This window comes from Protopterus annectens, chromosome 1.part1, assembly GCF_019279795.1.
Source record: "Protopterus annectens isolate FY-2018-M chromosome 1.part1, PAN1.0, whole genome shotgun sequence".
NCBI classification, from domain to species: Eukaryota; Metazoa; Chordata; order Ceratodontiformes; family Protopteridae; genus Protopterus; species Protopterus annectens.
The window spans coordinates 1,239,660,096-1,239,674,949 of NC_056726.1; the positions used below are offsets into that span (position 1 = coordinate 1,239,660,096).

The window sequence follows — 14,854 nt, forward strand, 5'->3', positions numbered from 1 at the left end:
TGTCACCAATCCTTCTTAAATAAAAAAAAAATAAAAGAAAAAATGTCTTTCCTTTTGAGTCTAATCTTAACATTCTATAGGCATCCTAATTCATTTCATTTGGAATCTTGAGTAATTGTGTAAATATGGCGTTTTACTATTCTTTCAATCCTCCCCTGCTGCAGGAAAACAATGAATAAATAATGAGTCCAGTGTTCCTTGCTGCAGGGGCTCATTTCAAAGACGGACAGGAAATATAGCTTAATTTTCCAAAATCTGTAGACAGGAATTTGTCGCTGGATATAGGAGATCACAGATGAAACTTGTTTTCAATGCTCTATTGTTCTCTTACCTTGAGTTTGACAGATGGTATAACATTTTTTTTAAACTGTAGCTGTTTGTTTCTGAAAATAAGTATTTTAGGATTCTGAGAAAATCAAGCAGATCATAATGTTGCAGGTAAGAGTGGCTAAGCATTACAAACTGCATTTTGTTTTTCCTTTTTTCTTTCAAACGGCCAAATGGTTTATGAGTGTAAATGCCTGTTTTAAGCATAAGGCAGTGGTAGCCATGTTATTTTTGAAATGAAAGGAGTTCCCTTTGATAATGTATTGTGGAGTGAATAACTTACTTCTCTAACAGCAGGAATAGACTTTATTTGTGATATAAAACTGGCAGATCCCACTTGCTTTCTTTGCAATGTTGTATATTCATATTCCAGATGACTGGAGTGCAGAAATAGTTTCAACTTGCCTTGCAGTACAGCTGCAAGTATTACACAAAAAATGCCTTATTACATTGTTTGCTGAAAATTGAGTATTATGCGAGTACACTAAAAATGTCTGTAAACCTGCAGAATTTGACCCTGCTTTTAATGTATTGTCTAACCATATAAAATGATTAAGACTTTTGAGATCTCTGGGGAAAAATAGCTGGGTCATACTGCATCTAGTGTTTACATAACAAATAACATAAGCCATAATTTATATGTAGCATCCCTTTCCAGTCTGCTGTGCTTTATCACAGGCTTAGCAGAGCATATTGGCTTAGTGATTGTGTGTATGTGTTTTTTTTTTTTTTTTTAATACATCCGCAGGATTCAGAGTACATGTTCTCACAATTGCTCCGTGGGTTTTCTCTGAGTATTTCAATTTCTTCCCACCTTCCCAAAATATGCTGGTTGATAGACTTCCTAAAAAAAGTGCTCATATGTTGTGAATGTATTCTTATGTTGTGAGGTATTTGGGTGCTGATGTGTCCAAAATGCATTAATTAATATGTCCTAGATAACCTTTGTCTAGGGTGACCTTGGATTGTCCCTGCCTCCTTGTTGGATGACTCTATATAAGTTTTGTGAAGAAAACAAACTTTGCAAGGTAGTCTCAAAAACAATCCATATTGCAGAGTTATTTTTTCCTCATCATCCATTGACTACTGTACTAGCTGCCAGCTCCCTCCTGTTCCTAGAGATTGGATGATCTCTGAGTGGTCTTCTGCCTTTCCCTTGGAAGACAGTAGCAGTATGTGAGATTTTGAGTTCTCCTGCACCTGGAAATCTAATGCTATGACTTTCATTCAAAGCAATATATATGTTGGTTTAGCAAATGTCATGCTGTTATAGGGCTGGCAGACTAGTTCTGGTTGCTAACCAGCTAGATGGAGGTGGAACCACAATGCATGCCACAGTTATTATTAATTTTCTGCAGTGCATTCTGAGTAGTGACCTAGGTCTGCACAGTATTCGTTGTATTTATTTATCCCTGCTAAGTGATGTTGGGATACTTTGATAGTGACCCTAGAATTTATTAGTGTACAGGTTATATCATGCTTGTACTCAGACCTGCATTTATTTACAGCATACAAGTTTGATTTCTCTGTATCATGCATGCCTAATGACCATCTGCATCTCTGGATGGAAACGTGATGTAATGTGGCCATTCGGGCTCAATTCTATGCATTTTAATGACATCACTTCTTACATGTAGCATTTATAGATTGTTACTATTCATTTAGTACATTTTTATATATGATTGCTACTGCCCATTCTGATGAACATCTGACTGCCCATCTATGGTATCGAGATGAATCTGCTAAAAGAAGTGGATCTGTAGCATGTGCAAGATTTCTTGAATCATCTTCCCATGTACTGTACATATCTCTGCACTCTGATGTAATCCATGTCTTCCAGCATCCATCCCATATACTGTCATGTTATATGTTGCATAGCCTAAACTTCTTATAAACAAAACCAGCCCTCCTTTTTAAAAGTATACTGATACCCTTCATTCACCCCCCCCAACTCTAAAAGGTTTCATCATTAAAAAATGTTGTAACTACATTTTTTTGCTGCTTCTACAGCCTTTCCAGGTCTGCTAGGAAGGTGACATGTTTTAAGTGCTGGTTACTTTTTGTAATTTTTAAAAATTGCACGTATTTATTCATTTCTATCTTTTAAACTGTTTTAACAACATATATTCTTACCCTTATCCAAAAACTGAAACCATCCTCTCCTTCAGCAGACTAACTACCTGCTGAATATCTACAAAAAGCAGCCAAATCCATCGCCTATCCCATTTCCATCCTGATCAATAGAACCATCAGTGAAGGACAAATCCCTAGTATCTGGAAAGTCTTCCATATTATCCCCATACATAAAGGTGGAAGCTCTACTGAATTCTCCATCTACCGTCCCATAGTACTACTTTCTCCTTTGGCAAAGATCATGGAAAAATGTATCCACAGGCAAATGCTAGACCACCTAATCCAAAATAATTTACTGTTCAGCTGTCAACGTGGTTTCAGACATTCCCACAGCACTACTACTGCCCTTCTTTCCTCTACTGACTGTATTAACAAAAATTGTAACCACAATATGCTTTCTTCTGCATTGTTTATTGAGCTGTCTAAGGCAATCGATATGGTAAATCGCCAGATACTTATAAATATCCTTAAATCCCTGTCTGTAGATGAACTTGCAAGAAAATGGTTCAAGTCATACTTAGATAACAGACAACAGGCTGTGCTTTGGCACAACATTCTATCTATCCACCTGCCTGTTAACCTTGGTATCATCAAGGGTTCATATTAGGACCCCTACTTTTTTCTGTATTTATCAATGACCTTCACCTAGCAATCCCCCAAGCTACATGCATCTAGTACGCAGGCGATTCCACTCTTATATGCTCATCCACATCCAGATCAGAACTTCACTCCCTTACCCAAAAGGTGTTTAACACAGTTGAACAATGGTTTACACAGCGCTGTCTCCACCTGAACGCCAAAAAAACAAAACTCCTACTCGTAAGTCCTCCCCAATAGATTTCACAGTAACATCCAATAACGGTACTCTCATATGCCTAGAACCTACAACCAAACTACTAGGTGTCACCATAGACAACAACCTCAACTTCGACACCCATATCAATAATACTCTAAAAACTGTTAACAGAAAACTAGGCTCTCTCTACAGGATCAAACTCTTCTTTTCTCCTTCAGCTAGAATAACTATTGCTCACACTCATCTAATCTCTACTCTCCTCTATGCCTCACCCATATATACGAATCTATCTAAAAACAACCTCAATAAAATGGAAAATTCCTACAATAACATAGCCGGATTTGCTACAGGAAACCCAAACCCACCACTGTTAGATTCTAAAGCGGCTAGGATGGCTTGAACTGCAAAATCAGCTTAAGTTTCATCAACTGACCATTGCCCATAAGACCCTTTACCAGCCTACCAATACTCCTGTACTATCTACCCTCATCATCCCGTATAATAATCTGAAGACCTTACGATCATCACATAAACTTCTTGTACATATTTCTAAATCAAACAACAGAGCTGGGGACTCTCTTTTCTCTAATACTGTGGGAAAACCCTGGAACCTTCTACCCAGTGAACTTTCCTCACTTCCCTGTATATCACTTTTCAAAAGCAAACTAAAACTTTTCCTCAGAACACACTGGTTGTGCCCCTGTACTAAACCTGACTAAGCAACTAGCTCTTCTAATCTTTCTTCTGCCTACCCACTTCTTCTTATTAATCAAGTTCTATTTTCCTTAAATTACAACATAACCTTGTCCTACTATATATTGTTACTTGCATCTTCTGGAAACTTATTATTGTGACAACATTTTTTTTACTAACATAATTATATTATAACCTGCCTTCTTTTTTATATTATGTATTAACCTGCATTTTTTGTATTGTACCTGCATTTTTTTGCACTATGTTATGAATGTCTGCCCTCTTTGATTATCTCTGTATTGTACCTGCAACGTGCATTGTACATATTCATTTTTGTATATGACATTTTGTTTTTGTTTTCACAGAGCTTATCTCCCTGGTCCTCTACTGAAAATGAATATGTATCCAGTTAGACTAGCCCGGTCAACAAGTAATAAATAAATAAAATAAATAAATAACACCATTTTAATAATATGTTCGATACCATGCTGCTTTATTGTACAATGTCTAGGATTAGGCATCTGGAATACAAGGAGCAATATTTTTTTTAATATGATAAAGTGCTTGTATGTATGTGTGTGTGTGTATGTGTGTGTGTGTGTGTGTGTGTGTGTGTGTGTGTGTGTATATATATATATATATATATATATATATATATATCCCATTTCACTGAAACCCATTTGGTTGACAGCCCCATTTCATAGACAAAAGTAATCAGGGCAAAAACCTGGGATTTGCCCCCCTCCCCACTGTTGTGCGACTGTGGAGTTGTAATATATAGTTGGGGGGGTGTGGGGGCACAGCCCCCCACCCACCTAGAAAGTTTGTCTATGAAATGAGCTGTCGACCAAATGGGTTTCAGTGAAATGGGATGTCAATATATATATATATATATATAGTTACACTTCATAATCTCGAATTACTGAAAGCTCACAGTTCAGTAACCCGAGACCATGAAGCTGAAAACCAGAATGCCGAAAGTACATAAGAGCGAATTCGAATATCTCAAATTCACACTTATGCATTTCCGGTACTTCGCGTGTAGTGTTATGGTGCCTGAAATGGCAGGTAAGTGAGTGTTTGTGTGTGTTTTTGTACATTGTAAGTGTGAGTGTGAGTGTTGGATTTGTCTGTGTTTGTGTATGTGTGATGTTTATTTGTGTGCGAGTGAGGGAGTGGAGGATGGAGTGGTGTGAGCGTTTTTTTTTTTTATGTTATGTGTGACCTCGGAGTTGGTATATATAAGTAGGCGGGTGTGGGGGGCAGAGCCCCCCACCTGCTTATATGTAGTGTAGGGCTGTGTGGTTTGTGTGCTGTGGGTGGAATGGTGTGTATGTTAAGTGGTGTATGTATGTTCGTGATTGTGCGATTCTGGATTGTGGTTTCGGTGTTGTGAATGGTTCGAATTCATAGTCTCAGGTTACTGAATTTCGAGCTTTCAGTAATTCGAGATTATGAAGTGAAACTATATATATATATATATATATATATATATATATATATATGTGTGTGTGTGTGTGTGTTACGATTCTCCTTCAGAAGGTCAAACGGCTGAAATCTCGCAATGCATATGGCCAAAGCCATATGCTCGAATTTCAGAAGCTCGACCTTCTGAAAGGAAACAACAAAAAATGGACAGCAAAACAATGTTTCTGCAGGGAGGGAAGTCATCCTGCACCCCCCACACCCCCCGCTACTTATGTATACCAACTCCGAGATCGCACTACAGCGAAGAAAGGGAAATCTCCTGTTTTGAACTGTATGCCGATCCCCATTCAGGTCGAGCTTCTGAAATTTCGAGCATATGGTCTCGACCATATGCATTTCGAGATTTCAGCTGTTCGATCTTCTGAAGGGGAACCATCTGTACACACACAAATAAATATATATATAAACAAACTGCCATAAACAAACTGTACAACAGAAGGAAGAAACTGTTGCAAAAGAGTGTAAAATCCCATGAGTGGAGGAGCTCCCTGGTCAGCCTCAGTAAGAAGCTGAGATCCCATATAAGATCCTCCAAAGCTAGCTACGAAAACAAAATTGCCACTAATTCCAAGGATAACCACAAAACATTCTATAGCTATGTCAAGAATATCGATGGCAACACCCAGATCTGCTCTGAGTTACAGCACAAAGGCAAGAAAATTACAGAACCAACTGATATTGCCAATATCCTGGTAGATAGGTTCAGTGCTAACTTTACCCCCCTGTTAGCCCCTAAAGGGCCCATATCTATACAGGAAGAATGCTGAGTCCCTGTAATCACAACTACACAGGTAAAAGCTGCACTCTCTAAAGCCACAAACACAGCATCCATGGGACCGGACAACATCCCAGTCTGCGTTTTACACAAACTTCAGAACAAACTGGCTCCCCACTTAAGCACCGTGTTCAATAATAGCCTCGCATCAGGCTTTGTGCCCACTGAATGGCGCACAGCAACAGTTATCCCACTCCACAAAGGGGGAGCCACCACTGATCCCGGGAACTATCAACCTATTAGCTTGACAAGCCTGGTCTGCAAGGCCATTGAACGTATCATCATGGAACTCATAAACAAAGACATTGGTAACCTCCAAACTCTGGATCCCACCCAGTTTGGGTTTGTGAAAGGCAGATCATGCCTCCTGAACCTGCTCGACTTCTTTGAGGCAGTTACCAAAGCCGTAGAGGAGGGTATGGTGGTTCACACAAACTATCTTGACCTCGCCAAGGCTTTCGACACCATCCCCCACTGGAATTATTCAACACAAAATCACAAACGGAAAAACACCAAACAGCAAAATAAATCCTCCGATTAAGAATAAAAGCAAGTTGTATTTATTGTATTCAAAGGTTTAGCGCTTTCACTTCAGAGACAGCAGCTCATCATCAGAATTGAAAAAAAAAAAAATACACCATTTTTATTTGAAATTGGTGCCAAAAAGAGCTTAGCTTAAAGTGAAATTAAAATATAATTTAAAATTTTACATATTTTTTTTGTTTTTGATTTTGTTGTTGAGTGGTCTCTTGTTGTCCATTCTGGAATTATAGCTAAACTTACTAAACTAGGTATAAATCCCTACGTCACAAGATGGGTTGCCAACTGGCTCACTGACAGAACCTACACTGTAAAAGTTGCAGACTCCATATCTGACCTCAAAGCAGTGACAAGTGGAGTACCACAGGGTTCTGTCCTGGGACCTCTCTTGTTTGGTATCTACTTCTCTGAAGTACAGGCTAACACAGAAGGCCTCTGGCTAACGAAGTTCGCAGATGACTGCAAACTAGGAGCCATAGTCAAGTCCCTAAATGATGTGGACATCCTACAGAAGGGCCTCACTGAGACAGATGCCTGGTATCAGAGCCATGGCCTCAAGCTCAATGCCAAAAAGTGCAGTGTTATCCTCTTTGGCAAAAACTCTGTACCCATGAACTACCACATAGGCAGCAATCTACTTAACACTGAATGTGTGATAAGAGACCTTGGGAACCAGGTGGACAGTAGTCTCTCCTTTGATAGTCTCATCGCCACAGTAGTCAGGAAGTCCTTCTACGTGGCACACCTCATCATAAACGGGTTCTCATCCAGGAAAAAAGAGGTCATTGTTCCCCTCTACTCGACACTCATTAGACCCATTATAGAGTGCAATGCCCCTTTTGGAATGTACCTCACAAGACATCTGCAGCAGCTGGAAAGGCCACAGAAGTACCTCACAAAGAGGATTACTGGCCTCACACAAATGCCCTACACTGACCGTCTCAAAAAACTCCAGCTTTACTCCGTAACATATCACCTACTCCGAGGTGATCTCTGCCTAACATATAAAGCTATGTCAAACTCAGAGCTGTTGGACATGCTACACCTAAAGAAATCCCAATCCCTCCAAGCTACACACTCTAGGGACCTAAACCTTGTCACCACAATAAACAGGACATGCTGGAGGAATAGATTCCTGTCCCAGAGACTTCCCATACTCTAGAACAGGCTACACATCTATGTCAAGCAAAGTTCTTCATTAGCACTCTTCAAGAAAAATCTTAATGAGTGGATGGGAAATAGGAAATACACCCTGGGGATCACTTCTGTGTCTCTGCTGGACAGTGACACAGGAAAATAAATTTCTTGGGTGGCGTAAGCCAGGGAACCTTGTTGGCTAGGCTTACATAGGCCCTTGGGCCGATAGCCTAATACCTACCTATGAACATATATATATATATATATATATATATATATATATATATATATAATGTGTGTGTGTGTTTGTGTACGTGTTTAAAAAAAAATATTTTGAGGTGCAGTAGCTTCCATTAAACCATAGGAAAAACTGGTAATTCTTTTGATTATTTAAATTGCTGGATGAGCTTCCTTAAAACCGGGAAAAAAGTAGCAAGAATTGTAGCCAATCTTATTTCAGATTTCACAGTAATCAAGCACTTATAGCTTGTTTAGAAATCCATACCTCTTTACTGAAATAAAAAATCTATTAGCTAGATAAGCACTTTTGCCCTTCATCAGATCTCATTCCTGTTTACATGACATGCATTATTTATGTATGCTTTAACACATAATTCGTAGTCATTACACTCAAGATACACTTGAGATTACACTTGAGATGGTAGACGCATGATATAGACTGGCCAGTTTAAAGTAGGATAGATAGGTCTCATCTTTCATTCCTGCTCTGCATATCCTCTACTATTATGTAATGCTGTATCCGCTTACCCTTGGAGCTTTTCTCCCCAGGCCTCCGCTGAAAATGGACATGCATCCAGTCGGACTGTCCCGGTCAACAAATGTAAAATAAAATAAATAAAAATAAAATACTACTGATAGCTAATAGGTTATAGCTTATGTGATGTATTCCCATCCCATATTGCTAGTGCTTAATTGATAAAGACACTTTATATATCTGTTGTCACTGGATATAGACATCCATTTGTACATCATCCTATCTGTGACACAATAATTAGATGTCATTTGCCATATTAAAATTAGCAACAAGTACTAACAAGTACTTGACAGCCAGTCAGGTTAATGCTGTTGTAATCATAATTGCAGCTAGTCAGGACCATGCTCCGAACTGTCTAGTTGTCCAAGTGACTAGATGCATCTACCTTGTGTCATTTATGTCAGATAATGTGCCACCCTTTTCATGAAAGAATGACTAAAACTGTTTTGTGATATCAGTTATAAATAGTGTGCCAAGAGCCGTGCAAGGGCTCCCTACATGCTTGGTCTAAGGTATCTGGGACAGACAGTAAGAAGGTAAGAGGAAACAAGGGCATCCAGCAAAGATGTGGATGGATTATGTAAGGAGGATCTGAGTCAAGCATGAGCGTTGAAGAAGGCAGGAGTATGGCATTGAATCGAGAGAGATGGCGACAGTTAACATGACACCCCAACCCCGTGTAGAAATTAGGAATAAGGGTATTGATGATGATTATGATTATAGCAGCAGTGGACTGAACAGGGTTAAATACAACTGCGCCACATAATGAAAAAAAGATGTAATCTGCCTATAACTGAGGCAAGTATGTATAAATTCATAGATTGTTATTATAGTACTAGGAAGATTTTAGGTATCTTACAAAGATATGGCATGTCCACTGCCAATATTCATACATACCATAACTATGCAGATGTTGTAGGCTGTAAAATTAGCATATGCTCAACCTGTGGTAGGAGAGTAAACATATATGTGTGAATCTTTGTTGAAAAGAGACTTAATCTCAACGTGTGAAACTAGAGCTAAATTATTGGAAGTGTTGAATCTGTATATAGGTGTGTGTTTGTGTGTGTGTGTGTGTGTGTGTGTGTGTATGTATGTATGTATATGTGCTGTACAATATCTGCCTTACAGTATGTCAAACTGCATATGGTCGAGATTGTATGATTGATGTTCTGAAACACTGAAAAATACAGAACTACTAAAAACAACCCTGATAATTCTAAATACCAGCTCCGAGATCATACTATGGTGAGGAAAATGGCAAATTCCCTTAGCCTCCCTGTAACGTGATCTCAGTACAAACAAACGTTTCAATAACTTCGATCATATGGCCTTGACCATTTGCAGTTTGATGTTCTGAAACATTGATAATTTGAAGGGGACGTGTGTGTGTGTGTGTGTGTGTGTGTGTGTGTGTGTGTGTGTGTGTGTGTGTGTGTGTGTGTGTGTAATAGACACACACACACAGACACACATTCCACTTTAGACAAACAAGCAGCATGTTTTTGTGTAGTGGGAGGAAACTGGAATACCCATTGGAAAACCTACAAACTGTACACAAGCAGTGACTAGAAAACAGGACTGAACCCCAGAGCCTGGAGTTCTGAGGTGAAGGTCTTAAATGAGCAATCATACTGTTTAAACAGTATGGGCACTTTGCCACTGAGTCTCTAAAATTTAATCTGTACTTTTGTCGTGTTCATAGATTCATAGGTGGTTACTAGACTAATGGCTCAGGAACCCTTACATGCCTAGCCATGTTTATCCTGAGTTGATCCAATCACCAATAGTTAGATGAGCAAAGTTCACAGATGTATGAGTTTATGGTAATGAATACTAACTGCTTCTGTCCATGAGGACATGGACTCCACCCCAGGAGTGAATTTATAGTCACCCATCCCTTGATCTAGGTTGCGTTCGAAGAGGGTCAGGGAAGGGCTGTACTTCACATGAATGGGAAGCTTGTTCCAGAGAAGAGGTAGTCTCTGGGAGATGTATCTATCTCTTCACCATGATTTGTTCATGTCAGAGATTAGGTTAAGATCCCTAGAGTGAGTGATCCTCGTACAGTTTGAGTTACGAATGTGTAGCATTTTCATCAGCCTGGGTCAGAGAATAACCTGTAAGCCATGCATTGGTCACCCCACACCAGCCTGCAGGAGGCAGAATACAGTGACATGACGTTTAGTCTTTTATCATAAGACTTGTTTTGTGAACTCTGTATTTTCTTGGTGAGAAACCTCTGTGGTTTCTCCAGCTGTTGCAGGTGTGTGGTGAGATACATGCAAAGGGAAGCATTGTACTCAATTATTGGTCTAACGAGGGCCAAGTGTAATAGAATTGTAATATCCATAGATTTAGATGTAATGTCTTGACTTATGAGGTGAGCCACACAGAGGGGTTTTCTTAGCACTGTTGATACATGGTGGTTGAAGTTCAGATTGTTATCAACCTGAGAACCTAAGTCACGTATTACTGGATCTGCACTTAGGGAGGGTGCTTTATATAATGTATTTAGCAGGAATGTTAGCTCTCTCAAAGGGAATACCAGCCACTGTTTTTTTGCTAGAGGTGAAGTCACCCACTTTGACAGTATTTGTCGTGTTGATGAGCTAATCTGCTACCCTTTTGATGATGTAGGGGTTAATTCCCAATTTGGAGAGTTTCTGTATAATACCTGCTTGGGGGATTGTGTCAGATGCCTTGACTAGGTCAAGGAAGGTGGTATGCACTGTCTTTCCCTCGTCCATGGCCTTGGTGACTTTCTTGAAGTCGGCAAGGTTTAACAGACATGATCCACCCTTAACAAATCTGAACTGGGTTGGGTCCAAAGTTTGGAGATTACATATGTCCTTGTTGATAAGGTCCATAATAGTCCATAATGATTATTTCCATGACCTTGCAGAAGAGGCTAGTCAAGCTTATGAATTCATAATTCCCAAGTTCGGTTGTGGAGCCCCCTTTGTGCAGAGGGATTGCTGTTGCTGTCCTCCATTCTGCAGGAACATAGACAGTGTGCAAGCTGTGAATAAACAGGGATCCAAGTGGGTCTGCTAGGCCATGTTTTAAGTTGTTTAAACTGCAACCTGGGATGTTTTCTGGTCTCATTGATGCCATATTTTTGGCCTTGGAGAGCACAGAGATGACCTGTTCTCGTGAGATAATATAGGCTGAGGAAAGATGGCAGGTTTACTTTGGGGGATTACTGGTGGGGACAGGGGGATAAAGTTTGCTCCAAATCTGTCAGCTAGCAGGTTGACTTTTACCTCCAGTTGAGTATGGGTGGTACCCTCCAACCAGTTCGGAGCATAACTGAATATTCCCCTTTAGATTTTGGAAGTAGTTAAAGAACGGCTCGTGATTATCCTTAGCTAGGGAAGCTATTTTTGGTTCATAATTAGTTTTGTAGGACTTGACAAGATCTCTAATTTGTTTGTTTAGGCTAGGGGGGATGTCTTCCTCTGCTGAGACAGTTCCCTCTTGTTTTTGGACATTAGTTTCTTTCTTTTGTTATATAGCCTGTTTATAGTAGAGGTCCACCACGGTGGCTTGTTTTTCTGGCAAGACCTGGTTTTAATCTGGCCAGATACTGCTGATACTATACAACTGTGTAAGTGGTTATACATAGTGTTGGTGTACACCTCTGCAAATGAGTCTGTGTTATTTGTGTTCGATGGTCCTTTGAAACTTCTTATGCCATCACTTAGTAGGAGGTAATTTGTCTTGGAGATATTCTTAAGTGTTTTTGAGCTTGATGGAGTATCTAGCCTTATAATTGCATCAAGAAAGACTGATTTGTGGTCTGATCTTATCAGGGAGGACATCACACGGGGTGGTGCAATACTCTCCCATGTTAATAAGTATTATGTACAGGACATTTGAGCCCTTCATGGGTGTGCTGAGAAGCTGTTCTGTAGCATTTGCATTGACAAAGTCCAAAAACCTCTGAGCCAGCATGTTTGGGCCGTTTTGTTTCTCAGTTAATGGTAGGATAATTCAAATCACCCATGAGTAAGGTGTTGGGTTGTATGGTAAGTGACTCCATTAAGTCCAGCTATGCGGTTTGCTTTTCCTGTTTCATAGTGGGAGACCTATAGCTATCTATGATGTGGTAGGGGATTTTGCATATGGTTAATTGAACATGGAATAACTCAAGAGAGTCTTACTGTTTGACCAGTCTTGGATACACCTCCTTCTTTAGTAATTTCATGCTCAGTTTTTGGTATGAACGTATGGAAGGCATTGTAACCCTGTATTGCCAGGTGCTTTCTGCAGCTTTGAATCACGTCTCAGTGACTGCACAGATGTCAGCATCTTCCAAGGTGAGGAGTGCTTCGAGGGAGCACAGTTTCTCATTTAGACTCCTAACATTTATCAACCGTACCTTGAGTTTATGTAGAGAGGATTTTATTACCTTGGAATGTTGGTTATTTTGACACTGCCTGAAAAAGGCACAATAGGATCTTTGCCTAGAGGAGACAGGTGCAGACCATCTCTGGCAAAGCAGTGTGACCTGTCAGCCATGTCTTCCCAGGCTGACAGATGTTGGATCACTTTAGACTGACACCAGAAGCTAAGCCAGTTGTTAAAGTCAGTTATTTTTTGTTTGTATTGTGGCATCATCCATGGAGAAGGTAGCATGCTGCTTAAGGCTAGGCTTATACCTGCCTGTGACACATAATCTGAGAGCTCAGTCATGTCTCTCTTCATATAATCCAGAGAGGTGCATCTCAAGTCATTCACCCCTACATGGATTACGGCGGAGTCATACTAGTACCTGTGGCTGAGTGACTTGGGTGCTTGAGTGACTTGACATATCCTGGCATCTGACAGGCAGCTAACAGTAACCAGCTCCTTATCGAGCCTGGTGAGGGGAACATCTGTGTGTCTCACTATGGAGTCTCCTGTGAACAGTGGATTGGGTTTTATGGTGTTATGCCTTGTTAGTTTATTTGTTGAGACACTGGTGTGTGTGGTGCTGTGTTGTGGTTGTTTTTTTGCATTGCTGTGTGTGTAAGTGCTTTCTGAAGGCACCATTTGGGAGGCCTCTGGTCTTTTGGCAAGTTTATTGGTGAGTATCTCTGCAAATGTGGATTTATGTCCATTCATCCATCCACAACCCCTTTTTCCCATTTTTACATATGGGGTTGGGCTGTCCTTTCAATAGTGACAATCATCTGGAGCCAAGGTTTACACCACTGCATGGCTAGCCCTGTTGCGGTAGTTCATCCACACCACAAACTCATACATAGTCACACCTATGGCCAATTAAGAGTGTGAAATCCACCTACTGCATGTCTTTGGAATGTGGGAAGAAACCAGAGCACACAGAGAAAACCCACGCCTTGGGGAACCTCTTGCTGTGAGGTGACAATTCTATCCATCTTCTGCACCACTGTGCCGCCCATATGTGGGTTTATATGTTGTCATTATTTAGTGTGGGAAGTGATATCTGTGTGCTGACAACTTGTTTGATTTGTCTGTATGTAAGAGTCTTGTGTCCATTTTCATAGTGTAACTATATCTCTCACATAAAGTATTTGTTTCAGGAGTAAGTGGTTGTCAGTATACATGAGACAGTTGCTACATTGCCTCAGGATGCCCATGTCCAAAAGGCTGGCCACAGAGATGTTAGGAAACTGCCAATCCATGATCCTTACTGTGGATTTTGTCAGGGAAGGGAATGGGATAAATTAGACTAGATTGTGCTGGTGGCACAGAGAGTATAAGTGGGCCTATGCTTTGTGTAGTCAAAAGCAACCACACAAAGTGACACTGCTTGACACTCAACTTATTTGCTCCTAGAGCACGAAGAGGCTGGGTGTGGTGTTAGTGACCCATCTTCTCTTTCTCTCCTCAGTAGCAAACACATTAACATCCTTTGGTAGGATCAGTTCATGTAGCATAAACATTCTGCTTATTACTTCACTTTATGCACCACTAATAGAAGAAGCTGTATCTTCAGAACTACTTGATATAATTCTTGGCAATCAGCTAAAATCTGACCATTCTACAAGGAAAGATGTAGTAAAAAACAGTCTCACACTAAGTAAATTGTACAGGGCAAAGGCATTCCTTAATGACAGCCAGGTCATATTCATGCAGGTCTTTCCCATATTCCAACTGTACTGTTCTCTTCATTACTCAAAAAGTGGAATTCTCAGGTGGGCACTGGGGCAAAACCTTCGAA

At 40.2% G+C, this 14,854-nt stretch overlaps 1 protein-coding gene across 1 annotated transcript in view; it reads left to right on the forward strand.

Moving 5' to 3' along the window:
* Positions 1-296: 296 nt before the first annotated feature.
* Positions 297-14,854, forward strand: part of LOC122809597 (zinc finger protein 30-like) — a 107,010-nt gene continuing 92,452 nt past the window's right edge. Inside the window, exon 1 of the mRNA XM_044081209.1 lies at positions 297-438. Coding sequence (XP_043937144.1) covers positions 430-438 — 9 coding nt within the window. The 5' untranslated portion in view covers positions 297-429. The remainder of the gene's footprint in view (positions 439-14,854) is intronic.